General features: G+C 44.2%; 2 protein-coding genes across 4 annotated transcripts; both read left to right on the top strand.

Annotated features, from left to right (window-relative positions):
- The first annotated feature begins 1,711 nt into the window (after positions 1 to 1,711).
- On the top strand, positions 1,712 to 11,839 carry LOC122425695 (serpin B3-like). The gene is made up of 8 exons (XM_043444273.1): positions 1,712 to 1,760; positions 2,866 to 3,055; positions 3,670 to 3,726; positions 5,141 to 5,269; positions 5,584 to 5,701; positions 6,809 to 6,948; positions 7,244 to 7,399; positions 11,014 to 11,839. Exons 2-8 carry the CDS (start codon positions 2,891 to 2,893, stop codon positions 11,416 to 11,418), a joined length of 1,170 nt encoding a protein of 389 aa, XP_043300208.1. The 5' UTR covers positions 1,712 to 1,760; positions 2,866 to 2,890; the 3' UTR covers positions 11,419 to 11,839.
- On the top strand, positions 1,735 to 27,502 carry LOC122425696 (serpin B3-like). Of its 3 annotated transcripts, XM_043444275.1 has the most exons (9): positions 20,103 to 20,229; positions 20,392 to 20,480; positions 21,255 to 21,444; positions 22,045 to 22,098; positions 23,383 to 23,511; positions 24,149 to 24,266; positions 25,415 to 25,557; positions 25,853 to 26,008; positions 26,674 to 27,502. In XM_043444275.1, exons 3-9 carry the CDS (start codon positions 21,280 to 21,282, stop codon positions 27,076 to 27,078), a joined length of 1,170 nt encoding a protein of 389 aa, XP_043300210.1. In that variant the 5' UTR covers positions 20,103 to 20,229; positions 20,392 to 20,480; positions 21,255 to 21,279; the 3' UTR covers positions 27,079 to 27,502. The 3 variants fall into 3 exon arrangements, with proteins under 3 accessions (XP_043300211.1, XP_043300209.1, XP_043300210.1); XM_043444276.1 differs by lacking the exons at positions 20,103 to 20,229; positions 20,392 to 20,480 and adding an exon at positions 1,735 to 1,760; XM_043444274.1 differs by lacking the exon at positions 20,392 to 20,480 and having other exon boundaries at positions 20,102 to 20,229.
- The last annotated feature ends 487 nt before the right edge of the window (positions 27,503 to 27,989 follow it).

The raw sequence follows: 27,989 nt of genomic DNA, 5'->3' as shown, positions 1-27,989 counted from the left end.
TCCGTCTAGTCAAAGCTGTGGTTTTTCCAGTAGTCATGTATGGATGTGAGAGTTGGATCATAAAGAAAGCTGAGCATTGAAGAATTGATGCTTTCAAACTTTGGCGCTGGAGAAGACTCTTGAGAGTCCCTTGGACAGCAAGGAGATCAAACCAGTCAATCCTAAAGGAAATCAACCCTGAATATTCATTGGAAGGACTGATACTGAAGCTGAAGCTCCAATACTTGGACCACTTGATGCGAAGAGCTGACTCACTGGAAAAGACCCTGATGCAGGGAAAGATTGAGGGCAAAAGGAGAAGAGAATGTCAGAGGATTAGATGGTTAGATAGCATCATCAACTCAATGAACATGAATTTGAGCAAACTCTGGGAGTTAGTAAAGGACAAAGAAGCCTGGTATGCTGCAGTCCATAGGGTTGCAAAGAGTCAGACCAACAGTATGGGCTTGAGCAAATGAACACCACCAACAGTATAAGTCTGCAGTTTTTAATATTGCTCTGTTATGAGGATGCAGCACCCTTGAGGAGAAGACAGCTCCAGTGACAAGATCGAACCGTAGTGTTCAGAGAACAATTTTTATCTTTTTTTTTTTAAACCGGCATTTGATTCTATTGTCCTGACCATGAATCAGAAGCTGGTTTGCTACAGTGCAAGCTGATGGAAAAATGTGAATCTGGAGCTTAAACAATTGATTTTTCTGATACATCTTTGTGTAAAAATCAGAAAACTGCCCCCCAAATGTCCCCTGTTTATCCATTTTTCTCCTCACTGAGAGCAGGTGACTGCAGAGAGACAAGCTTCTCTCTGACCTTCGAACGTGGGGACCCTCGGGACGGGCTGCCAGGCGGGTGGTGGGGGCGGGAGTGGAGATCACAGGCACTGAGGCCGCGGTCCTGCCCTTAGGGGAGGGCGAGGAATACCTGTTCTCCAGGCTTCCCAGATGGCGCTAGCGGTAAAGAACCCACCTGCCAGTGCAGGTAGAAGTAACAGGCCTGGGTTTGATCCCTGGGTCGGGAAGATCCCCTGGAGGACGACATGGCAGCTCACTCCAGTATTCTTGCCTGGAGAATCCCATGGACAGAGGAGCCTGGTGGGCTACAGTCCCTGGCGTTGCAGAGTCAGACACGACTGAAGTGACTTAGCACGCACGCACGCACCCGTTCTCCACCTACTGCTGCTGAGACACTTCAGCAGCATCTCTCAAGCTGAGAGTCTGAAACATTTTCCTGGTGATACAGAATAATTGTTAAGGAAATGGTGGTCAGGCTGGACAAACTCTTTCAGAATATAGATTAGAAAATGTAATTTTCTAATTGTACTTTTTTATTAATTACTAGAATTGTACTATGAGTGGCCTTGAAGACAATTCAATGTGTAAGAGAAGAAAGACTTTTTAAGGGTTCTCATTGGGAATAGTAGCTTAGGACACATGAAGAAGTTGGAGTTTAACTTTATTCTTGCTGGTCTTAGAAAGACACGTACATGCAAGTCATGTGAGCTAATGATTGCAGGTCACAATTTCTTCCACAAAAGAAAAGGACATACAGGAAAAGAACAATAACTTTGTCTTTACTCATAGAGACTTCATGCTCATGAAAGTGATGGATAGCCTGCTAAAGAAACCAAAAGTTGATTTACTTGAAATACCAGCTTCTGTGAAAAAAGGGAGGAATCGAGAGAGGCATATATTGAGGAGCTGAGCGCTCACAGAACAGGCTTACAGACCGCCCGCCCACCTCTGCTCACTCCAGGAACACAGGTAAGCACTTCCAGCAGCTCTGCTGAGCTACATGAATCTTTTCTGAAAATAACAATGATCTGTTATTTATCTATACAATTGTACATCATTTATCTGTTTCATTTTGTCTGATTGTATGTTATTATTTAGCCAGGGCAAAAGTAAAACAATTTTTCATCTGCTTTAATCTTTAGGTAATTTATTTATTTCCAAAAACAAATGCTTCTTTAAGAGGAAGTGTGATGAGGGGTAGGAGGTGCAGCACACACAAACCCTTCAAGAAAAATGCAGGGCTTCCCTGGTGGTCCAGTGGATGAGAATCCGCCTGCCAATGCAGGGGACCCGGGTTCCATCCCCGCTCCAGGAATATCCCACATGCCAAGCGGCAACTAAGCTTGGGCACCACAGCTAAGGAGCCGAAACTCTGGAGCCCGAGCTCCACAACAGGAGACACGCCGCAGAGAGAAGCCGTGCATCTCACCCAGAGAAGAGCCCCCATTCTCCAAAAATTAAGAGAAAGCCTGCTCACTGCAACAAAGACCCAGTGCAGCCCACTTTTTTTCAGTTTTCTTAAATTAAAAAATGGCAGAGAGGTGCCTCATGATAGATGGCTAGATGTTGTCACATCAATCTTTGCTTTGGTATCTGTTATAAGGTCTTCTCTACCCAGTCTTAGTACAGCAGGTAAGGAAGAAAAGATACAGATATTCTATTAGTTTTTACAAAAGTTTTTTTATAGTCTTCTAAGTATGAAGTATATACATTGAAAACAACTTTAAAAGTAAAAGGAAAGAAGCTATAGTTCCAGACGGAGCAGTGGTAAAGAATGCACCTGCCAGTGCAAGGGACATGAATTTGATCCCTGGGTCGGGAAGATCCCCTGGGGAAGGAAATGGCAACCCACTCCAGGATTCTTGCCTGGAGAATCCCATGCACAGAGGAGCCCACCAGGCTACAGTCCCTGGGGTTGCAGAGTGGGACACGACTGAAGGACTGAGTACCTACACACAGAGTTGGCAGAATCCCACAACTCACATACAAGACATTTCTTTTAAGAAAAGTTTATTATAGACTAACAAACTTCCCTTCACTAGAGTGATTATAAATGCATCTGATGCTCTTCCAGGACTTCCAGACCACATCCGGCCACCATGAGTTCCCTCGGTGAAGCAATCATCCACCTTGCAATCGATCTGTTCCACCAGATCAGAAAATCAAAGAAGGAAAACATCTTCTATTCCCCTTTCAGTATCTCGTCAGCCTTAGCCATGACTTACTTAGGGGCCCGAGAAAACACCGCATCAGAAATGCAGAAGGTAGGTGGCAGCTGCCTTTCCGTCACAGGTTTGCATGGTTTGTCTGCTGGCTGGAGTGCAGATGACCACAGGTCGGGCTGTCCGCCGGGGGTCCCACGAGAAGCTCAAGCAGCCCCACGACTGGGTGGGCACAGAGTGGGGTACACACTCTCCCGCAGGGCTCCCCACTACCTTCCTGTGCCTGGACTTCCTCTGGGGGCTGGGATGAACCCCTACAATCGCCCAACAACCAGAGGTGAGGCTTTAATGGAAGAGTTCAGTAGAAGTGAGGCATTGACTAAAACCCATGTTTTTAGTGTTTTTTTAACATGTTTCCTCAACAATGGTTACAAAATAGACCAGGATTCTTTGAAGTGACTTGTTATAAATTAGTTCTGTTCTTTGCACACACAGTTTGTGTTTCCTAAGGAGCAGATGCTTGTATTGAACATTTCTTTGATTCTCTTTGGGTTTTTCCTTGGTTTTTTTTTTGTTTGTTTGTTTTGTTGTTGTTGCTTAGCAATTTGTTTTGCTTGTTTGGATTCATTCTTTCCTTCCTTCTTTATTTCTTTTTTTATTTACCCTGAGTACGTAGGTTTCTAAAGTTTCCTTGTCCCACTCCCTGTCTCCTCCAGGTCCTTCACTTCAGTGAAATCACAGCCAACACAAATGGAGGGGCCACAAAAGATCCTGTGAGTCACACAGCACTGGATCTAGAAGGAGGTCATATATCCAAGAGGGTTATTGGTTAGACTGGGAATTTCAGATAAACTGGGAAAAGTCAATTTTTAGAGGACATCCTAGGCTACAATGCTCTCCTGTTGGCTCAGCCGGCAAAGAACCCACTTGCCATGAAGGAGACACGAGTTTGGGTCGGGAAGGTCCCCTGCAGAAGGAGATGGCAACCCACTCCAGTATACTTGCCTGGGAAACCCCGTGGACAGAGGAGCCTGGTGGGCTACAGTCCGTGGGGTCGCAAAGAGTCAGACACTACTGAGGGCACGTGCATGGGGCACCTGGCAAAACAGACCGAGCAGAGTCATTCCTGACGTCACATTGCATATCAGACGCTTGGTTTCTGCAGAGAAGCCTGTGTTTCAGAGCAGAGGGTCTAAGGAGCTTCATGTTGAAGGGCTCCTTTTGTGTGCTGACCATGCCATCTGCACGATCTTAGTTCCCCAACCAGGGACTGAGACAAGCACTGGCTCTGTCTCCTTGGAGAAGTCGCTTAGTTCTCTGAACTCTCTTGTTTTCATGTGAACTGAACTAAAGACTTACAGATGCTGGCGAACAGCTGCTAGCGGTGTTCCGGGCACACGCTCTTCCCACACCGGGAAGTGTGACCACTGTGTGTGATCGTAGTGAACAGCCGTAGAGCACAGTCTTCCCATACCGGGAAGTGCAACCACTGTGTGTGATCGTAGTGAACAGCCGTAGAGCACAGCCAACCAGTCTTAGAAGATAGTCTCACCAAGGAGTATAACAGGACTTCATGTCATAATCTAGGACAATACACAAATTGCATGTTCTCTTACAGTTGATGACTCTTAGAGATGCAATACGATGCATTAGGCCTCAAGAAGCTCAAGTTTAACTGATCCCTAAACATTCAAGGGGCTTAACTGGTGGCTCAGATGGTAAAGAATCTGCCCACAATGCGAGAGACCTGGGTTTGATCCTGGGTCGGAAAGATCTCCTGGAGAAGGGAATGGCTACCCACTCCAGTATTCTTGCCTGGGAAATCCCATGGACAGAAGAGCTTAGCAAGCTGCAGTCCACGGGGTCACAAAATGTCAGCAATGACTGGTGACTAACACACACACACACATTTAACACAGTGAAGACACAAGGCAAGGGTGGAATGGTGCTGCACGTGTCGTTCAAACGAGGAAAGATTGGAGTCTATTGGAGAAGGAAGAAAGAATTACCTGAAAGATTGAATGTAAGTTTATGAAGTATATTTCTGGTAAAATACACCAAATAAGAGGAAAGAACAACAGTCATCCACAGAAATACCAAAATCTAGGTACTGATCAAGTAGACTTCTGTGGGTGCAGTATTTATATTGTTAGAGAATCCAGTGAGCTCACTTTTTGATGTTTGAAGGTTGAAAAGCCAGGAAACGTTCATCATCACTTTCAAAAGCTTCTGACAGAATTAAAGAAATCCACTGATGCCTATGAGCTGAGTGTCGCCAACAGGCTCTATGGAAGAAAAGATTTTCCATTTCTCCAGGTGAGTTTCCTGGTCTGTCACACCTTTAGTTTGCATCCCGGGTCCTTGGGCCCCATCTCCTAATGTGGGGGGGCAGGCAGAGGAGCCTGGGGACCCACACGGGGCATTTCTCCCAGGTGTGCCGGGCTCCCCAACCACAACCCCACCCACTGGAGTGTCCCAGAGGCTGATAGCACACCAATGAGGGGTGGCTAGGCATTGGTCTATGAACTCTGCTTGATCAGGATTTAACACATTTAATTTAATTTGGGGATATCTACATAGTTACCGATAAATTACTCTTCCTTCTTCCTTTCTTCTTGCTCATGTCATAGGAATACATGGATAATGTTCAGAAATACTACCTGGCCAGTGTGGAATCTGCCGATTTTGTCAGTGCGGCAGAAGAAAGTCGAAAGATGATTAATTCCTGGGTGGAGAGCCAAACCAATGGTAGGTTATGAGAGAGTCACTCATTAAAAGTCACTGCTGAGTCCCCACTGTGTGTGAACACAGTGCTGGACCCTGACAGGGCTGCTGGGAACGGGGTGAGATGAGATTGGAGAGGGTGGGGAGGCCCTGCAGGGGGTGGACGGTCCACATCAGTGAGGAGAGAAACCGGTGCGGGGGGCTCCCAGGACCAGCCCCCTGCAGGCACAGCTGAGTCTGGATGACAGTGTCTTTGTGGATCCCAAGTCTCTGCTCAAACATTAGGTTGATTCATAAATTTTTCTTTAAAATAGAGGCTTAACTTAAGCATTATAATCCCTAAGAGAAAATATGAAAAGAGTTCCCTTTTGCTTTCTTAACGGGAAACAAGCCGCTCTCCTTTAAACCACTCATCTTGCCAAAATGACCACCTGCAGCAGGAGATGTCTGGTCCACGCCCCCCTCCCACAGGATGTCACAGGTGTCCTCCCCACCCAGGGAAGGGGCTGGACAACATCTCCATACCATGAACCTTATCCTATCTCCTTTCCTAAATACATATCTAACCTATAGCAACTCAAAGTTGAGAATAAAGACAAATACGCCCCAAGGAATGGTGTCTGGGCACGTGTTCTAGATTTTAGTGTTCATATCATTTGTCCTAAAGAACATTCAGGCCCATTTCCTCTGATTGCTAAGTTCAAATTTGAAAATAGCAATCAAACAATAAAGTGAGGAAGAGCAGAAGAATAGAAGGAAGAAAAAAAAAGAATAGAAGGAAGGATTGAGTAAACAAGAGATAAAGCTATTGAGCAAACAGGAAGGGAGGAAAAGGAAGAAAGAAAACTGACCAGTAAAATCAACTGAAAGCAGTTCATCAGGATTCCTTGTGAGATGACTGATGTTCCCACACACACAAACTGAACACCTTCCCAGTTAGAAGCAGGAGCGTCTCCATGATGACAACTCCATCAGGCTGGAGCCATGAGCAAAGACTCGCCTGGTGAACCACTGGGCATGGAGTCCCTCAGGGGGTGATTTGTATGAATATTTAATCATCACTTGTAACTTTCAGAGCATCTTACAGACAAACCACTTGTGCCTTTCATAATTTATAATTTGTCTTTGCAGGAAGAATCGAGGATCTGTTTCCCCAAAACTCTCTTAGTGGCTCTGTACTGATTCTGGTGAATGCTGTCTATTTCAAAGGGCAGTGGCAAGAGGAATTTAAGAAAGAAAATACTGTGCAGGAAAAATTTTGGCTGAACAAGGTATTGTCTATAAGTTATGCATATAATGTAACGTAACTACATATGCACTGTGAAATGTAAATATGTATTGATTAATATATAACTGCAGGTAAAAGATAGAATTCATCAAGGCTTATTTTTTGTCTTTTTTTTTTAACTTTATTTATTTGGGATCCCCTGAAGGAATTCTTGTCTCTAATTCACAAAATTTCCAGATCATCTCTTAGAAGGAGGATATGTTTGGTATCTGAATAAGATTATCTTTCTTTATGACTTATACCCATTTAGCACTTTTTGCCACATGAATTTATTGCAGGATACAAGCAAACCTGTGCAGATGATGAAACAAACCAATCGTTTCAATTTTGTGTCACTGGAGGACGTGCAAGCCAAGATCCTGGAAATACCGTACAAAGGCGGAGAGCTAAGCATGATGGTGCTGCTGCCCAATGAAGTAGATGGTCTGCAGGAGGTAAAACCTGGTATTTACAGTGCTTCATGCTATTGCTTAAATTTCTAGTAATGCAGTGCTTGTCTGGCCTGCTCATAGTATGATGATAGTGATTGGCAGAGCTCAAGCACATAACAAAAATGTAAAGTCATCATATGACTTTACATATGCTAAGCATAAATGCTAAGCATCACAGTATAATATGAAGAGTGTACAAAAATCTGCACACGATGGGTCAGAATAATATTCTGATGAAACTATGGAATGTCAGTTGACAAAACAATATACCTAAGTACAAGCATGAGTATCTTGTAACTTGTATCTTGTAACTTGTAAGAGTATCTTACAACTATAAGAATCTCCGTTGTAATCCAGGCGACTCATCTGAAGATGAAGAAATTAACACATATATAATTGACACATGGAAATATTTGCAAGTTTATTCACAAACGAAACAAGAAAATTAAAGCAACAGAGTTTCCATCGTACTCATGCTCATGCTCCATCATGTCCAACTCTTTGTGACCCCATGGACTTCAGCCCACCAGGCTCCTTGTCCATGGGATTCTCCAGGCAAGAATACTGCATCCAGTTGCCATTTCCTCCTCCAGGGGAACTTCCAAACCCAGGGATCGAACTCGAGTCTCCTGTGTTTCCTTTGCAGGCAGATTCTTTACTTGCTGAGCCCCAGGGATAGAAAAGTTTCCTTATAGCCCACTAATTCACAGAGGTTTCTTAGACTGTGAGCAAATGGATTTATCTTGAATCCCAGTTTTTAATTTGGAAGTATTTGGTTTCTAAGTACTCAAAACTCATTCACAGTCTCATTTCTAGGAGTTCAAAGGTGGGAGGAGGGGGAATTATACAATTTTCTTCTTAGCATTGCTATCATAAAGCTAATATATAAAACCACCAATAAGACCATCTGTCAAAAAAGGACATTCCATGAAAGACCATCTATAAATATTATAACAGCTGATAATAATACAGAAGAGGCAGTAAATTTGCCACACTCAAAATACATACATGGTAACACTGGAAATCAAAACTTCATAGGGAAAGTAATATTGCAGTCAGTGTGACCAGTCCTCAGAATACTTGTCTCCTGCTCCAAATTCCCCATTATCAGTGACATTGTGAATATCTGTCCTAGGATTTTATCCTATAGCAACAAGTTGAAACAAAGGAAAAGTTGCTGGACATAAGTGACTCAAAATAATGAAAAATTTTAAATAAGAAACAACGGTATGTATTTGTATTACCTTATCTTTGTTTTGAAACTGACATGTAGTGAATGCTTAAAAGATATTAAATAAATAAAAATGTATACTGAGTATAAATTTAATGACAGTATTATATAGCAACATAAACTTAATTAGAGAAATATTTATTGAAAAATTTTACAAATAGATCAAGCAAGAAAAAGGAATAAAATTAGGATGTAAGCTGTAAATGCACTATGTAAAAAATTTTGGACAAAAGAAATTAACAAGAGAAGTCTACTGAAAGCAAGCATGCCAGAGATAAACAGCATAAGCAATGGACAGTTCATCTTCTACAAATAGTTTTATTTAACCATCCTGTAGTTGCATATATATGTGCATATATACACATTTGTATCTTTATGTGCATTGCTGTGCTGTGCTTAGTCACTCAGCCATGTCCGACTCCTTGCGACCCCACAGACTGTAGCCCGCCAGGCTCCTCTGTCCATAGGATCCTCTGAGCAAGAATACAGGAGTAGATAGTCTATCCCTTCTCAAGGGAATCTTCCTGACCCAGGAATTGAACCAGGGTCCTCTGCATGGCAGGTGGACTCTTTACCAGCTGAGCTACCAGGGAAGCCCTGGGTATTTATACATATGGATGCACTGAGTACATAAATAAAGGGGCTTCCCTGGGAGCTCAGACAGTAAAGAATCAGCCTGCAATGTACAAGACATGGGTTCTATCCCTGTGTTGGGAAGATACCCTGGAGAAGGAAATGGCAACCCACTCCAGTATTCTTGCCTGGAGAATGCCAAGGACAGAGGAGCCTGGTAAGCTATAGTCCATGCGGTCTCAAAGAGTTGGACACGACTGAGCAACTAAGCACGCAAGCACCCATGTAGATAAAAATGGCAAAGTCATGAGTATATCAGTTCAGTTCAGTCACTCAGTCATGTCCGACTCTGTGTGACCCCATGAACCACAGCATGTCAGGCCTCCCTGTCCATATCCAACTCCTGGAGTTTACCCAAGCTCATGTCCATTGAGTCGGTGATGCCACACAACCATCTCATCCTCTGTCATCCCCTTCTCCTCCTGCCCTCAATCTTTCCCAGCATCAGGGTCTTTAGAAATGAGTCAACTCTTTGCATCAAGTGGCCAAAGTATTGGAGTTTCAGCTTCAACATCAGTCCTTCCAATGAACACCCAGGACTGTTCTCCTTTAGGATGGACTGGTTGGATCTCCTTGCAGTCCAAGGGACTCTCAAGAGTCTTCTCCAACACCACAGTTCAAAAGCAACAATCCTTCGGTGCTCAGCTTTTTTTAATAGTCCAACTCTCACATCCATACATGACTACTGGAAAAACCATAGCCTTGACTAGATGGACCCTTGTTGACAAAGTAATACCTCCGCTTTTTAATATGCTGTCTGCTGCTGCTAAGTCGCTTCAGTCATGTTTGACTCTGTGCGACCCCATAGACGGCAGCCCACCAGGCTCCCCCATCCCTGGGATTCTCCAGGCAAGAATACTGGAGTGGGTTGCCATTACCTTCTCCAATGCATGAAAGTGAAAAGTGAAAGGGAAGTCGCTCAGTCGTTTCCGACTCAGCAACACCATGGTCTGCAGCCTACCAGGCTCCTCTGTCCATGGGATTTTCCAGGCAAGAGTACTGGAGTGGGGTGCCATTGCCTTCTCCGAATATGCTGTCTAGGTTGGTCATAACTTTCCTTCCAAGGAGTAAGTGTCTTTTAATTTCATGGCTGCAATCACCACCTGCAGTGATTTTGGAGCCCAAAAAATAAAGTCAGCCACTATTTCCACTGTTTCCCCATCTATTTCCCATGAAGTGATGGGACCAGATGTCATGATCTTAGTTTTCTGACTGTTGAGCTTTAAGCCAACTTTTTCACCCTCCTCTTTCACTTTCATCAAGAGCCTCCTTAGTTCCTCTTCACTTTCTGCCATAAGGGTGGTGTCATCTGCATATCTGAGCTTATTGATTTTTCTCCCGGCAATCTTGATTCCAGCTTGTGCTTCTTCCAGCCCAGCGTTTCTCATGATGTACTCTGCATATAAGTTAAATAAGCAGGGTGACAGTATACAGCCTTGATGAACTCCTTTTCCTATCTGGAACCAGTCTGTTGTTCCATGTCCAGTTCTAACTGTTGCTTCCTAACCTGCATACAGGTTTCTCAAGAGGCAGGTCAGGTGGTCTGGTATACCCATATCTTAAGAAGACTTATTTGATTATATAATATATATCGAGGACTCTTTTTGCCTCCTAGGATAAAACCTAATAAACTGAATCTCCTGTATTCATGTGTACTGTGAAGATAATTGTTTTCCAGACATTTCAATCCAAGGTTAGGTGGGCTCCATGACCACCGAGAATCCTGACATTTGTTCCTTTCCCACTGTTACAGGTTGAGGACCAGCTCACTGCTGAGAAGTTAATAGCATGGATGAGCCCACAGAATATGGGGACGAGACAAGTGGATTTATACCTGCCTCGGTTTAAAATGGAAGACAGCTATGAACTCGTGCCCACACTGAAAGCCCTGGGGATGGTGGACGCCTTCCGAGATAGGGTGGCTGACTTCTCAGGCATGACCGAGAGACGTGATCTGGTGGTGTCGACGGTCGTCCACAAGTCCTTTGTGGAGGTGACCGAGGAGGGCACGGAGGCCGCGGCTGCTACGGGTGTGGGTGTTGCTTTAACATCAGCACCGTTTCATGAGAGTTTCCGCTGCGATCACCCCTTCCTGTTCCTCATCAAGCACATCAAGACCAACAGCATCCTCTTCTGGGGCCGAGTCTCTTCCCCTTAGACGTCCTTGGCCAGCGGCCACACTCGGGGATGTTCAGAGAGCTGTTCCTGGAGCTTGAATGCTGGTGTAACAATCTCCTTGGATTTATTTTCCTTTCCAAACTTATAGTCACCACTGAGAATGTATTGGATGAAATATTATGTTTGTCTGTCTCTCTCTTTCTACAAACACATGTAACCTACTCTATTCCCCATGAAAACTCCTTGGACAAAATGTTCACTATATTTTAAAAAGTTATTTCCATACTCTATCTTCTACTAAGTTTGAACTATCATAACTCCTATTTCAAAAGTTATATTTACTTTTCAAACCTAGACATTCACATTTATCTGAGTTCAGGTGGTATGTGGGACCCATTCATGTCTAAATTTTTTAGTTGTCTGAAATGCATTATCAATAAAACTATGGTTGATTCATGTCATTTGTTGCTCATCTTTTTTTCTCTTCTCAACAAAGTGCAAGTGACCCACCACACATAGAAAAGATCATATAGAAAGATATTATCACATATAGAAAATCAAAAGAGTACAGCATGATGAGGTTAAAAAGGTAGACTCTTATCAGAACATGAAAGACTTGGTAACCCATGTTAAGAGCTTAAATATAAGCGTCTAGAACTCAGAGATGGGATATGAACTGAATCTCTAAATAGATAAGACAGATGATATAAATTTTAGAGTTACTGAGAGAAATATGGTAATTGTAGCTAAAGAAAAGATGGCATAAGACTGGGAGAGCATATAGTAAGAAGAAGGGCTGACATATGACCCTGAAGTCCACCAATCCATAAATGTCAAGAATCAACAAATTTTATTTCCTAAACATAACTTTTCTCATGGCAAGAGGAATCATTTGGAGGTGATATGTTTATTACATAGATTGGCATGATGGTTTCACACATATATACTCACCTCAAAACTCATGTCGTTCATACATTAAATATGTACAGCTCTTTATACATCATTCGTACATGAAGAAAGTTATTTTTGAACAGAAAGTAATAAAAATCAATATGTGATTTTAAACATAAAGATAATAGATGCTTAATAAAGAATATAATGCATATACAACACAGGACAGGCTTCCCTGGTGGTGCAGTGGTAAGGAATCTGACTGCCAAGCAGGAGACCTGGGTAAAAAAAGAGTTGGACATAATGTAGTGACTAAATAACACTATACCACAGGGTACCAACTTGTCCCCATTGGCTTAGAGACAGCTAGAATTAAAAGACTGGTCAAACCCTGTGTGCAGAAAATGTGGATCAACCAGAACTCTCCCACACCACTTACGAAAGCAGCAACCACTTAGGAAAAGAGTCTTGAAATTTTATTTTTTCCATCTTTATGAAAATATTATTGGCCCACAGCACTGAGTAAGTTGAAGGTGAACATGTGGTACACTCATTTTCTACATACAAATCTGATACACTTATTTTCTACAAAATGACCACCAGTGCAGTTTGCACTAACACCGCTCTCTCATCACAGTATTGTCATTTCTTTTTCGGGAGGGGTGTTGTTCAAGAACAGCTGTCACACTGTTGATCTCTAAGGGAGAGGGGAAGCAGGGGTCTCCTATGCTGCCATCTGGGTGATGTCTCCAGAAAACCATGTATCTCCTTGGCTTAGAAATGCACTTCTAGAGAGTCTTTCTCAAGTATACAAAGTGGCACATATCAGTACTTTCTTACAAAGTTAAAAGTATGACCAGATGATTACCAGACCATTAATTCCACATCCTGATTTTGCCCAAGAGATATGAACACATCCACCACAAAAGGACTAGGACACAAATGTTCACTGAAGCCTTATTCGTAATGGCCAAAAAGCTGGCAAATCCTCAGATGTCTAACAGCTGAACAAAACACGTGAACGAAAATACAAACCAAAGAATAGTACTTAGAGATAAAAAGGAAAAAACTACTGAAGCAACGTTGAGTTAAACTCCTACACGCTATGCTGTGCAAACAGGAAACTGAAAAGAATGAGTACATATTACGTAATTCCACTTACATGACAATTTTATACTATGAATAACTGTAGTTGGGCTTCCCTGGTGGCTCAGTGGTAAAGAACCGCCTGAAAATGCAGGAGACATGGATTTGATCCCTGGGTTGGAAAGATCCCTGGAGAAGGGAATGGCTACCCACTCCAGTATTCTTGCCTGGAGAATCCCATGGACAGAGAAGCCTGGCGGACTACAGTCCATGGGGTTGCAAAGAGTCAGACACGACCGAGCTACTAATCAACAACAAATGTAGTTACATCTCAATACAAGAGACCTTTGAAACACTTAGAACAATACGATCACAGGAAATAACAGTAAAAAATACAAAAAAGTGATAGACAATTATAAACATGAAGGCTAGTATTTGATTGAATGAGATGGATCAGAGCATAATTTCTCTGTGCTATTTCACTTAAGATAAAGATGTACACTCCTAAACACTCGTTGGTTGTGTGGCTAGCATAGCGTCTTGAGCTTTGCTACTGGCAGGTTGAATCACTAAACATTTCCAGAGGTAAAATAAATGAGGAATCACCTTCACAAGAGAAGACGTTTATGATCAGATTAATAACACAAAGTTTATATATTAATTGAATACAACACACTGTTATTGGCAAGAAATTTTATAAGTTTCATTCACGGGTTTAACCCAACATACCTTAAAACTATATAACCACTGAACACTCCAAGTTTTGGTATTTCCTTGTGTCTGAATAAGTATCAGGAATAACATAAAAATGTGTCCAGTGTAAACTTATAGGTAGAAATATCACATTTAGTTTCAGTAGATTTCCAGATGCTCCTCTGGTTGGGTCTCGAAGAGAACCCAATCTGAAAATAGTGAAAGATTTGAGAAGTTATTAGTGAAAAGTTGTCATTACTCCTTCTGTCACCCTGCCTTATCTTATCTCCAAAACAAGTCATTCTGAGCTAAACTACTACCCTTCTGAAGCTGCACGCTTCACAGCTTACAGGAATCTGTAAGACAGGGAAGCAGAAGCCCTGTGAGTGGGCCTGTGCGTCTTGATCCATCAGTAAACCAGTTGTTGCTCCCGGGCATTTCTCATCAGGAAGATCTGAGGGAGGCGACAAGTTCACTGATCTTTTGTGAAATGTTGGCAGGTTGGGAAACCTGCCCTTGAGAACACAAGAGATTCTCAGGTAGCTAAGTTTGGAGACAGAACACAATCCCTTGAGATGTTAACGCTTCATACAATAATAATGCCTCCACAGGCACCTCGAGGCTCGCTCTAAGGTGTGTGTGTTAGGGGCAGCCTTCCAGCCTCAAGCACTCAGCTCTGAAGGTTCCAGGACCCCCGTCTGCGCAGGGGCCTCAGTCTCTCCGCCTCCCTCTGCACCGCCCTCCCTTCCACCTCTCTCCCTCTTTCTCCCTCTTTTCCTCTCCCTGCCTCCCTACACGCTCTCTCTGTCTGTCTCACCAAACACACACAGCATCTAAACAAGGGAGCTCGGTCAGCAGGGCTCCACCATTAAATACACCCCGGCTTTGGAACTAACCCTCTGGGAAGGCCTCGGGAAAAGTCACTACCGTGGCAGCCAGTTTCCCATGCTGCCCTCCCATCTCCACCCTTGAAACTGGGACTTTACCTCCTGGGGCTCTGAACTGCTGCCATGAGAAGTGGCCCCGAAACCAGCAACAAGCCAGAGTGCATCTCTCCCTCACCCCTCTGGGTTCTGGGAGGAGAAGAACCTCAGGAGCCACGACACAGCCGCCCTCACCCTCAGGCCGGCCCTGCGAGGCTGCTGAGCCCGCCTCCTGCGCGCCCCGCGGCCCAGCGCCGCGTCCGCTCCAACGCCGCCGCCCGGCCAGCTGCTCCAAGGGTGTCGCCAAGAGGATGGCCTCCTGTCCGCGGACCTCTCAGTGTCCGCGCTGTGCAGGCTGGTTCAGGATCGCATGGATACAGATAAATGTCTCGTAGTCATGGAAAAATACTGCCATGGCTTCCCTCCAAACTCTTACAAGTGTTCAGTTTGGCTGATGGGATTGCTGATTGGACCAGAATGAAGAGAACTTCCTCTGCCCCGTCCCCCCAGTTTATTTCTAATCCCAGAGTTGACCTTATTTGTAAATAGATCATGGACATAACTAGTTAACATAAGATCGTATTGACTCAAGCTGGGTCTAGTCCATGACTGGACCCTTATATGAAGAGAAGAGACACAGAGAAGACGGTCATGTGGAGACAGAGGCACAAGCCCAGAAACTCTAGGAACCACCAGGAGGTAGAAAAGGGAAAGAGAATTCTCCCCGAGCGCCTCCCGAGGAAGTGTGGTCCTGAGAGCACAGATTTTGCACCTCAAGCCTTCAGAAGCGGGAGAGAACAAACACCGGTGGTTTTAAACCTCAGTGTGGGCAGCTCAGGACAGAGGTCCTAGGAACCTAACACACGCCTCCAGAGCAGAGGAGAAGTCCCACCTCACACTCCAGCCTAAGCTGTTAAGTCACAATAGTTTACTAGAGCAAAAAATCAACCATTTCAGCAATTAAAAATCCAGTCAAAGAAGGGCATGAACCTCATCAAAACAACACTGTAAATCAACATTCAATGAAATGCCCTGAATTTCAGGAAAAAATCTTTACCTGAAGTACAGGTAATTAGGATGTTCTGTCAAGTGGTCTTCAAATGCAGGGAGGAAATCCCTGGAACGTGTTAGAGTCGGGCGTTTCTTGTGCAATAATAGATATTTCCTGGAGTCTACGGGAGTTGACGTTGTCTTGCTTGGATCACTGAGAAACTGAAGGTGCTGATGACAGCCGTCCCTGGCGGTCCTGCTGAGATAGGTGCTAAAGCCAGAATCATTTCCCGGAACACAGAGGCTGGTTGCAGAAGTCATGAGGTAGAGATTGGATGGTGCTATCATGGTCTCAGAGTTTGTCTCAGAGGATGAGGCTTAGGAAGTCAGTTGTCACCAAATGTAAAGGAGCCTTGGCAAACCTCCCTTGTCATTAAGTCCCTGCTTCTAGCACTGTGGTAGAGACCCTTCACTAAGCTCAGTACTAAGTCATAGAACATAACTAAGAACTCAATGAATGGAGAGTGAATCAGTAAGAAATTTTAAAAATAGATAATCAAACACATTATGTGATCACCCCTACATTCAAATGGAATCAAGAGTCTTCCTTCAAATGTAAGAGGCCATGAGTCAGTGGCTTCTAGCTGATGCACGAAGCAAAGGCTCTCTCTTTCTTCATTCTATCAAAAAATTAAGAGACCCATAAAAGCAAATCTGGGAGGCAGTGCGATTTTTCTGATATGATAAGAAGTTATAAAATAAAATTGTGACTCAGGACTTACTCAGTCCTTCCTTAATATATAATGTTAATCAATTCAAGGGGCTTCCCAGTTGGAACTGGTGGTAAAGAACCAGTTTGCCAACACAGGAGACATAAGAGACCCGGGTTCAATCCCTGGGTTGGGAAGACCCCCTGGAGGAAGGCATGGCAACCCACTCCAGTATTCTTGCCTGGAGAATACCATGGATGGAGGAGCCTGGTGGCTATAGTCCATGGGGTTGCAAAGAGTGGAAAACGACTGATGTGACTTAAGCAAACACACGCAAAATCAATTGGAATGTTAAATGTCAGTCGAAAACTGCTGAAAGGAAGGGTTGTAGAAATGGTTCTAGAGACAGAAGTTGTGAGAGAGCGTTGGATGGCGATAAGCATAGAGTAGGATGACTGTCCTGAGTGGAACTGGAGGCATGAGAATGGGGAGACGGGTAGTGATGAATGAACTGTCTCAGTCTTCCATGACACACCTACAGACAAGATCATTCCCCAACTAAGGGACATTAAGGTGTATCTGTTTCATCCTTTTCAGATGCTATTTACATTGTACAGATCTGTATCTATAGGGAATGTTAAAACAGTAATTGACAGATATCCTATTATTGAAAGCTTGAAGGATTTTTCTCAAGTAACCAATTTACCTGCAGATGGGTATAACCAGGTGCGTAGTAAGAAGGAAGAGATAAAATGCCCCCTAGGATGTGCACCTCAGTAAAGCTGATGAGTCTTCACGCCCTTCACAAGGAAGGAAGAAAACAGTAGGAAAACAGGAGCTATTTTGAAGCTACCTACACAGGTATTAGAAATAGTGGGATGGTTCCTGGACATGTCATTTACTCTCAGTTTTATTGGATTCTGGGATTCATGATGCCAATGATGTTGGTATATTTAGAAAATACCCAAAGACAGGTTGGCAAGTACTGACTTGCAAACTGGTCTGAGAATTGCTCAGTATCCTGTGACACTGTGTGACATCACGGTGTCTTCACCTTGTCTAATACATGCCAGGAGCACTTTTGAAAAAGACAGGGAGAAAGCTGTGATATGCTTTCTTGTTTGAACTAACCAAGTTCACTCTAAATGTAAGCAAAATCCTTTGTTTTGCATACGTGCCCAGTCGTGTCCCACCCTTTGCCACCCTCTGGACTGACTGTTGCCCGACAGACTCCTCTGGCCATGGGATTTCCCAGGCAAGAAGACTGGAGTGGGTTGCCATTTCCTCCTCCAAAACAAAATCTTGATCTTCATCAGTTAGTGCCTTTCCCTCAAAGCCAGCCTCTGCACCACCAGCCTCGGTAACTCAGTCACAGGAGGAATCAGCTCAGTCAGTGGTTCCCTTGAGTCCTCGTCTCCTGCTCTGTCCCCTGGGCCTCCTCCAGGCCCAGCCGGGGCTCCTTGCTTCTGTCTCTGGGCTCAGAGCCCTTTCTCTTTGAGCCCAAAGACGTCCACCCTGCTCCGGCCCGGGGCCCTCCCGCTCTCTGGCAGCGCCCGTGACGCAGCCCTGACTGGGCGCTCTCATTCCTCAAGTCTGTCGTTTTTCACCCTGGGTCTTCTCTCCTGCCGTTTCCTTCTTCTTTAGACTCAGCTCCCCCATCAGACTCCAGCAGACTCCACCCTCGCTCAGCCCACCCGTCTCAGCTCAGGGGTCTCTGACCGCCAGTGTCCGGGGGTCAGGACACACGTAACCAGGAGGCGCCCTAAGAGCAGCAGGGCTGAGCTCAGGAACCGCCTCTGCGGTTTCGACACACAGGTCTCCCCTCCTCCAGCTGGTGTCTCCAGCCCTGTGCTTCCGGGACCCTGTGGTGGGCGGGTCTTCCTGTGAGTGAGTGACGTGCTGGGACTGCAGACTCCGACCAAGCGCAGTACTGAGTGCGGGGTGAGGAGAGAATTGGCCGCCCACACACGCGTGCTTTCTCCTAGCCTGGTGGGAAAGGAAACCGGTGCAGCTGCTGGGGAAGGCAGTCTGGTAGTTCTTCTAAATCAATCATAGAGTAAAATCGACTAATCAATCGATCAAATGTAAACTTACCGTTGACCCACACATTACGTTCTTAAGTATATGACTAAGAAATTAAAACACACGTCCACAATGAAATTGCTAAATTTTACACAACCCTCAAAGAGTGTCTGATACCCTGCCTTCCTCCGTAATGACTATGGCGTCCTTGGAGGAGAATTTAGGGACCCGTTCCCACCCCTTCGGATTTTGTGAGAGAACATGATCTCCTCTGAAAGGGCAGAGGACACAGGTTCTTTTCATCCAAACACAAGGAGATTAGTCGGTAAAGGTCCAGAGTCTGTCTACACCTCCCTGTGGGAAGTGGATACACACGCAGCCTCCTGGAACCAGCTACCTGCCTGGAGAGCTCACCTGGGCACTTCACCCCCTTAGACACCTGGGCTTCTGTTCAGTCACTCTGTGGTTCATTTCTGTTATCTGTGAAATGGGGGAAGCAAACTCACCAACATAAATATGGTGTTAAAGCGGAAAATGGGTGAATACAAAACCCCCTCTGTAACTAGTCAGTAGTTTTTAATATTTTTCTACTACAGGAACACCAGAAGCTTGAAGAGATGAGACTGCAGTGATGAGACTCAACCATGCCATTCAAAGAACACATTTTTTCCTTTTTTTTCCTTACAGACATTTGACCCTGTTGTTCTGGTCATGATCAGAAGTGGGTGTGCTGCAGATCAGGATGATTGAGAGCGTTATAATTCTGGAGCTCAAGCTATTTACTTTTCTGAGAAATCTTCCTACTAAAACATTAGAAAACTACCCTTAAAATGGGTCCTGTTTCTATCCCTTGTTCTCACTGAGAGCAAGTGAATGTGCAGGAAAATGAGCTGCCCTCTGACCACAGAAATCAGGGTGCAGCTGGGATTAACTGCAAGGACAATGGGGTCACGGGGAGAACCGCGCCAGGGTCCAACCTCGAGGGGAGGCAAATCATACCTGGTCTCCACCTACAGCTGACACACTTTGCCAATCCCTCTTAAACTGAGACGTTGAGCTATTTTCCCGGATATACAAAATATTTTTAAAGAAACAAGCCTTTTCAGAACTTAAAACAATGTCAGCTTTTCAACTGTTTGTGTTAGAAGTGGTCTTAAATAGGAGTCAACATGAATTAACAAGAGAAGAAAGATTTTTAAGGGTCATTTCTGGCTGGGCCTAGTTCTTAAGGGAATGTGAAGAAGTTGAAACATCAGTGTACCATCATTGCTGTCAGAAAGGCACGTACATGCATTTCATATGAGCCAGGGATGGTAGGTCACAATTTCTTTTGCAGAAGAAAACGACATACAGGAATTGGTCAATAACCTTGTCTTTCCTCATAGAGACTTCTTGCCCATGAAGTTGAAAATAACTGGTGAAGAAATCAAGAGTTGATCTACTTGAAATACCAGCTGCTTTGAGGCACGGGAGGCGGCTATATATTCAGGGCTGATCACGCCCAGCACACCACCTCTGCTTCCTCCAGGAACACAGGTAAGTGCTTCCAGCAGCACTGCATACCTACAGGAATCCTTTCTGAAAATTATAATGATTGTGATGTTTTATCATGCATGTATTAAATATCTCTTTTGGTATGATGGTATTTTACTTATTCTGCCAGAGTAAAAGAACTTTTTCTCCTGATTTAATCCATAGGTAATTTACTTCTTTCTAAAAGAAAACCCACACTCCTCTGGGAGCGCGTGTATCAGGGGTCGGCTGTCCAGTATCCACAGATCCTTCAAGTAAGGCAGGGAGGTACCTGATGGGAAATGGCTGGATGTTACCACATCAGTTTTGCCTTCGAATCTGTTATAAACTCAATGGGAAAGACGTGGAGGCTGGGAAAAATTGAAAGGAAAAAGAAAAGGGGGCAGCAGAGGATGGGATGGTTCTACAGCATCACGGACTCAATGAATATGAATTTGAACAAACTCTGGGAGGGAGTAGAGGACAGAGGAGCTTGTCCGTGGGGTGGAAAGAGTTGGACACTACTTAGCAACTGAACAACAACAACAAAGCATCTGTTATAAAGCATTTTTTGCCCACTCTTGTACAGTCAGTAAGGAAGAAACAGTAAAGATTCTCTATTATTTTTTAGAAAATTTTTCTTTAAATACTAACTTCAATAGTCGTCTAATTATCAGATGGATACAGGGACATCTCCTTATTATGAAATGTATAACATAGATTTTCTATTATATTTAAGAAAACTTTTCTATAAATAAGCCTTCCCAGGTGGCACCCATGGTAGGAAGAGAGCAAGTCTACCAATCCAGGAGCTGTAAGAGATGTGGATTCAGTCCCTGGGTGGGGAAGGTCCCCTGGGGGAAGGCATAGCAACCCACTGCAGTAGTCCTAATTTCTAAAGTCTTCTAATTACTATAGGTATACAAAGGAAAAATCTTAGTTGCCGGAAATCCACAACCCACACATACGGCATTTCTTTTAGAAATTCTCGTTACAGACTAGCCTTCCTTCACTAGAGTGATTATAAAATGCATCTGATGCTCTTCCAGGACTTCCAGACCACATCCGGCCACCATGAGTTCCCTCGGTGAAGCAATCATCCACCTTGCAATCGATCTGTTCCACCAGATCAGAAAATCAGAGAAGGAAAACATCTTCCTGTCCCCTTTCAGTATCTCGTCAGCCTTAGCCATGACTTACTTAGGGGCCCGAGAAAACACCGCATCAGAAATGCAGAAGGTAGGTGGCAGCTGCCTTTCCGTCACAGGTTTGCATGGTTTGTCTGCTGGCTGGAGTGCAGATGACCACAGGTCTGGCTGTCCCCGGGGGTCCCACGGGAAGCTCAAGCAGCCCCACGACTCGGTGGGCACAGAGAGGGGCACACACTCTCCCGCAGGGCTCCCCACCACCTTCCTGTGCCTGGACTTCCTCTGGGGGCTGGGATGACCCCCTACAATTGCCCAACAACCAGAGGTGAGGCTTTAATGGGAGAATTCACTGGAAGTGAGACACTGACTAAAATCCATGCTCCCATGGAAACATCTTCCCATGTTTCCTCAATGATGAATGAAAAACGAGACATGATTCTCTAAGGTGGATAGCGATCAAGCAGCTTTGTGTTTTCCACACACAGATTGTGTTTCTTAAGAAGCAAGTGTTCGCACTGAATATTTCTTTCTTCTTTTCTTTGTTCCCTATGGTTTGGGTTTTTTGGTTTGGTTTGGTACTTGGTTTGCATTTTCTTTCTTCTTCCTGACTTTTTTCTTTCTTTTTTATCGACTGTGATGCACACAGATATATAGGGTAACACTTCTTTGCCCCACTATCTGTCTCCTCCAGGTCCTTCACTTCAGTAAAATCGCAGAGAACACAAGAGGAGCCACAAATGACCGCGTGAGTCACAGAGCACCGGATTTAGAAGTCATGTATCCAACAGGGTCATGGTTTAAACTGGGAATTTCAGACAAAGTGGGAAAAGTCCATCTTTAGGGGACATCTTAAGTGAAATACAGTGGACAGAGTTGTTGCTCATTTCATGTTACATATGTACTTCACATCTTTGTTATCCTGAGAGGAGAGTAGCATGTGCTTCACAGTAAGGGCTCTGAAACCCAAAGGAGCTTCAAATTGTGCTCTGTTGTTCAGGAAGGAAAAATGTGGAAAATACAACTGCTCTGAGCCACATGACTTCATCCCAATTAACTGGGGACAATAAAATGTCTGCTGCAATACATGCAAATCCATGTGAAACAGAATAGCAGTGCCAGGAAAATGAAAACTCTGATATACATTATGTATTTTATTATTATTATTATAGAAAAATAATGATTACAGTATTTATAACATGTTTCTAACATTGGATAGTATTAATTAACTCATAATATTAATTTTATTATTGGATAATATTAAATCGTGATGTTAGTTCATATTATTAAGACCAATAGGTAGGCATCAAAATATATTATGGAAAGTGATTAACTGAGAGCTATTTTTATGGACTAGTCCAAAACTCTTAGGCAGCAAGTTTAAGGTTCTGGATTGAGACAAGCCTGAGTTGAAAACCTGGCTCTGGCTCCTTGGAGAAGTTACTTAGCTCTCTGCGCTCTCTTGTTATCGTGTGAATTCAATTAGACTTAGAGATGCTGGCGTGCAGCCGCCAGCAGTGTCCCAGGCACACGCTGCTCCTGCATGAGACGTGTGACCGTCGGTGTGAGGACCTGTGGGTCAGAGTCAGCGGATCGTAGAAGACAGTCCCACCAGGAGCATAACAGGTCTTCATGTCATAACCTCGGACAGCATACAGATCTACTTTCTCACACAGCTGATGACTGTTAGAGACGCACTGTGGGTCTGGCCCTCAAGAAGCTTAAGATTAGCTGAGAAGTTTACCCTAACCATTGCAGACAACTAAGACACAATGCGGTGGAGGAATGGTGCTGCATGGGTAGTTCAAACGAGAGAAGAGCGGAATGTGTTTGAGCGGGAAGCGAGAATCACCTAGAAGACTGACTATAGAGATTAGGAAGGCTGTATCCAGTAACACACACCAATTAGGGGAAGTAACAACAACCATCATCCCTGGGGATACCACCCTCTAACAGGGATCTAACAGACCTCTGGGGGTGTAGCGTTTACATTGACAGAGAATCCAATGAGCTCACTTTTTGGTGTTTGAAGGTTGAAAAGCCAGGAAAAATTCATCATCACTTTCAAAAGCTTCTGACGGAATTAAAGAAATCCACTGATGCCTATGAGCTGAGTGTCGCCAACAGGCTCTATGGAGAAAAGGGGTTTCCGTTTCTCCAGGTGAGTTTCCTGGTCTGTCACACCTTCAGTCTGCACCCCGGGTCCTCCGACCCCATCTCCTAATGGGGAGGGGGGTGGGTGCAGAGGAGCCTGGGGACCCACACGGGGGCATTACTCTCAGGGGCGCCGGGCTCCCCGACCACAACCCCACCCGCTGAGTGTCCAGAGGCTGACAGCCCACCAGTGAGGGCGGGGCTAGGCATTGGCTTATAGAACTCTGCTTAATCAGGATTGAACACATTTAATTTAATTTGGGAATACCTACAACCAGTCCATCCTAAAGGAGATCAGTCCTTGGGTGTTCATTGGAAGTACTGATGCTGAAGCTGAAACTCCAATACTTTGGCCACCTCATAAGAAGAGTTGACTCATTGGAAAAGACTCTGATGCTGGGAGGGATTGGGGGCAGGAGGAGAAGGGGAGGACAGAGGATGAGATGGCTGGATGGCATCACCGACTCGATGGACATGAGTTTGAGTAAACTCCGGGAGTTGGTGATGGACAGGGTGGCCTGGTGTGCTGTGTTTCATGGGGTCACAAAGAGTCAGACACGACTGAGTGAATGAACTGAACTGAACTGAACATAGTTACTGATAAATTATTTTTCATTCCTCCTTTCTTCCTGCTCATGTCATAGGAATACATGGATAATGTTAAGAAATTTTATCTAGCCAGTGTGGAATCTGCTGATTTTAAAAATGCTGCAGAGGAAAGTCGAAAGATGATTAATTCCTGGGTGGAGAGCCAAACCAATGGTAGGTTATGAGAGAGTCACTCATTAAAGATCACCGCTGAGTCCCCACTGCGTGTGAACACAGTGCTGGACCCTGACTGGGCTGCTGGGAACGGGGTGAGATGAGATTGGAGAGGGTGGGGAGGCCCTGCAGGGGGTGGACGGTCCACATCAGTGAGGAGAGAAACCGGTGCGGGGGGCTCCCAGGACCAGCCCCCTGCAGGCACAGCTGAGTCTGGATGACAGTGTCTTTTTGGATCCCAAGTCTCTGCTCAGACTTCAGATTGATTCATAAGTTTCTCTTTAAATTGAAGGCTTAACTTCTGGATTATAATACCTAAGAGAAAATATGCAGAGTCCACCTTTGCTTTCTTAACTGGGAAACAAGCCACTCTCCTTTAAACCATCCTTCTTGCAGAAATGACCACCTGCAGGAGGAGGCTCCTGGCCCACATCCCCCTCCCACAGGATTGTCACAGGTGTCCTCCCCACCCAGGGAGGGGGCTGGACAACGTCTGCATCCCATGAACCACATCCTACCTCCCTTCCGAAATATAGGCTTAACCTACGGCAATTCCATGTGCAGAATAAAGAAGAAGACAGGGAATGGAAACAAGAGACAAAGCTATTGAGGGAACAGGAAGGGAGGAAAGGGAAGGAAGAAAACTGACCAGTAAAGATCAGCTGAAACCAGTTCTGATGCACAAGGTATTGTCAGAATTGATGACCCAGGATTCCTGGGTCAGGAAGAGCCCCTGGAGGAGGGCACAGCAACCCACTCCAGTATTCCTGCCTGGAGAATCCCCTGGACGGAGGAGCCTGGCAGGCTGCAGTCCATGGGCTCACAGACTCGGACATGACTGAAGAGGCTTAGCACAGCATGGCATCTTAAGTGTCAGAAATCAGTTCATGAGGATTCCTGTGAGGGGACTGATGTCCCCACACACACAGACTGAACACCTTCCCAGTCAGGAGCAGGGGCGTCCCCATCAGGCCGACTCCATCAGGCTGGGGCCATGAGCAAAGCCTCACCTGGTGAACCGCTGGGCATGGAGTCCCTCACGGGCTGACTTGGGTGAATATTTCATCATCACTTGTAACTTTCAAAGCGTCTGACAGATAAACCACTCATGCCTGTCATGACAGACCTTTGATTTTCTGTCTTTGCAGAAAAAATCAAGGACCTGTTTCCCAAAGACTCTCTTGACAGCTCTACTGTTCTGGTTCTGGTGAACGCCGTCTATTTCAAAGGGCAGTGGAACCAGAAATTTGAGAAAGAAAGTACTGTGGAGGAAAAATTTTGGCTGAACAAGGTATTGTCTGTAATTTATGTATATAACAAAGTGTAGCTACACATGCACTGTGAAATTTAAATACATAGTAATTAATATATAACTGCATATATAAGATAGAATTTGTCAAGACTTATTTTCTTGTCCTTTTTTGAACTTTATTTACGTGGGATTCCTTGAAGAAACTCTTATCTCTAAGACACAGATTTCCCAGATCATCTCTTAGGAGGCTGGGTTTGGTATCTCAATAAGATTAACCTTTTTTTTTTGGACTAATGCTCACTTGGCATTCTTTTTGCACATGAATTTATTGCAGGATACGAGTAAATCTGTGCAGATGATGAAACAAACCAATCGTTTCAATTTCGTGTCACTGGAGGACGTGCAAGCCAAGATCCTGGAAATCCCGTACAAAGGCGAAGAGCTAAGCATGATGGTGCTGCTGCCCAATGAAGTAGATGGTCTACAGAAGGTAAGACCTGATATTTATAGTGCTTCATGCTATTTCTTAAATTTCCAGTGATACAGTGCTTGTATGGGCTGCTCATAGATTGGTGGTACTGGCTGGCAGCATAGAACAAAAAAAATAATAATAGCATCAGTATCTTAACTATCAGTGGCTCAATAGGAAAGAATCTGCCTACAATGTGCAAGCCACAGGAGACATGGGTTCAGTCCCTGGGTCAGGAAGATCCACTGGAGGAGGAAATGACAACCCACTCCAGTATTTCTGCCTGGGAAATCCCACGGACAGAGGCGCCTGGAGGGATACAGACCATGGGGTCACAGAAAGAGTCAGACATGACTTTCACATGAAACAAATGTTGTTTCATTTATGTGTGCATATTAAATACATACACATCTATACATTTGTATAGACACTTCTATATATGCATATGTGTGTGTACATAGGTACATAAAAATAGCAAACTTATAAATATATAAAAACATTTATTTGATCATATGATATATATTCAGGACTGTTATTTTTTCCTCCTCAGACAAAATCTAATACACTGAATCTCCTGTATTCATGTTTACTGTTAAAATAAAGGTTTCCCAGATGTTTCCAACCAAGGTTGGTGGGCTCCATGACCAGTGAGAATCCTGACAGTTGTTCCTTTCCCACTGTTACAGCTTGAAGGTCAGCTCACTGCTGAGAAGTTAATAGAGTGGACGAGCCCACAGAATCTGGGGAAGACACAAGTGGATTTATACCTGCCTCGGTTTAAAGTGGAAGAGAGCTATGACCTCGTGCCCACACTGAAAGCCCTGGGGATGGTGGACGCCTTCAATGACAGGGCTGCCGACTTCTCGGGCATGACTGGGAGACGTGATCTGGTGGTGTCGACGGTCGTCCACAAGTCCTTTGTGGAGGTGACCGAGGAGGGCACGGAGGCCGCGGCTGCTACGGGTGTGGGTGTTGCTTTAACATCAGCACCGTTTCATGAGAGTTTCCGCTGCGATCACCCCTTCCTGTTCTTCATCAAGCACATCAAGACCAACAGCATCCTCTTCTGGGGCCGAGTCTCTTCCCCTTAGACGACCTTGGCCAGCGGCCACACTCGGGGACGTTCAGAGAGCTGTTCCTGGAGCTTGAATGCTGGTGTAACAATCTCCCTTGGATTTATTTTCCTTTCCAAACTTATAGTCACCACTGAGAATGTATTGGATGAAATATTATGTTTGTCTGTCTCTCTCTTTCTACAAACACATGTAACCTACTCTATTCCCCATAAAAACTCCTCCTTGGACAAAATGTTCACTATATTTTAAAAACTTATTTCCATACTCTATCTTCTTCTAACTTTGAAATATCATAGCTCCTATTTCAAAAGTTATATTTACTTTTCAAACCTAGACATTCACATTTATTTGAGTTCAGGTGGTATGTGGGACCCTTACATGTCTAAATTTTTTAATTGTCTGAAATGCATTATCAATAAAACCATGGCTTGTTCATGTCGTTTGTTGCTCATCCTTTTTTTTCTTTTCAACAAAGTGCAAGTGACCCACCACACATAGAAAAGATCATATAGAAAGATATTATCACATATAGAAAATCAAGAGTACAGCATGATGAGGTTAAAAGGGTAGACTGTTATCAGAACATGAAAGACTTTGTAACCCATGTTGAGAGGTTAAATATAAGCATCTAGAACTCAAACTTGGGATATGAACTGAATCTCTAAATAGATAAGACAGATGATATAAATTTTAGAGTTACTGAGAGAAATATGGTAATTGTAGCTGAAGGCAAAGATGGGATAAGACTGGGAGAGCATATAGTGAGAAGAAGGGCTGCCATATGATCCTGAAGTCCACCAATCTGTAAATGTCAAGAATTGACAAATTTTGTTTCCTAAAACATAACTTTTCTCAGGGCAAGAAGAATCATTTGGAGGTGATATGTTTATTACATAGATTGGCATGATGGTTTCACACATATATAC

This window comes from Cervus canadensis, chromosome 23 (assembly GCF_019320065.1).
Source record: "Cervus canadensis isolate Bull #8, Minnesota chromosome 23, ASM1932006v1, whole genome shotgun sequence".
Lineage (NCBI taxonomy): Eukaryota > Metazoa > Chordata > Mammalia > Artiodactyla > Cervidae > Cervus > Cervus canadensis.
The sequence above is the reverse complement of the archived record's forward strand: the minus strand, read 5'-3'. Positions and strand labels throughout refer to the sequence as shown.

What these genes read in the sequence shown, in the direction of transcription:
- LOC122425695 (XM_043444273.1), top strand. Translation starts at nt 2,891, where the DNA reads ATGAGTTCCCTCGGTGAAGCAATCATCCACCTTGCAATCGATCTGTTC. An exon ending in GGTGGAGAGCCAAACCAATG is followed by an intron (nt 5,702 to 6,808) that starts GTAGGTTATGAG and finishes TTGTCTTTGCAG; the next exon opens with GAAGAATCGAGGATCTGTTT. An exon ending in AAAAATTTTGGCTGAACAAG is followed by an intron (nt 6,949 to 7,243) that starts GTATTGTCTATA and finishes AATTTATTGCAG; the next exon opens with GATACAAGCAAACCTGTGCA.
- LOC122425696 (XM_043444276.1), top strand. Translation starts at nt 21,280, where the DNA reads ATGAGTTCCCTCGGTGAAGCAATCATCCACCTTGCAATCGATCTGTTC. An exon ending in GGTGGAGAGCCAAACCAATG is followed by an intron (nt 24,267 to 25,414) that starts GTAGGTTATGAG and finishes CTGTCTTTGCAG; the next exon opens with AAAAAATCAAGGACCTGTTT. An exon ending in AAGTAGATGGTCTACAGAAG is followed by an intron (nt 26,009 to 26,673) that starts GTAAGACCTGAT and finishes CCACTGTTACAG; the next exon opens with CTTGAAGGTCAGCTCACTGC.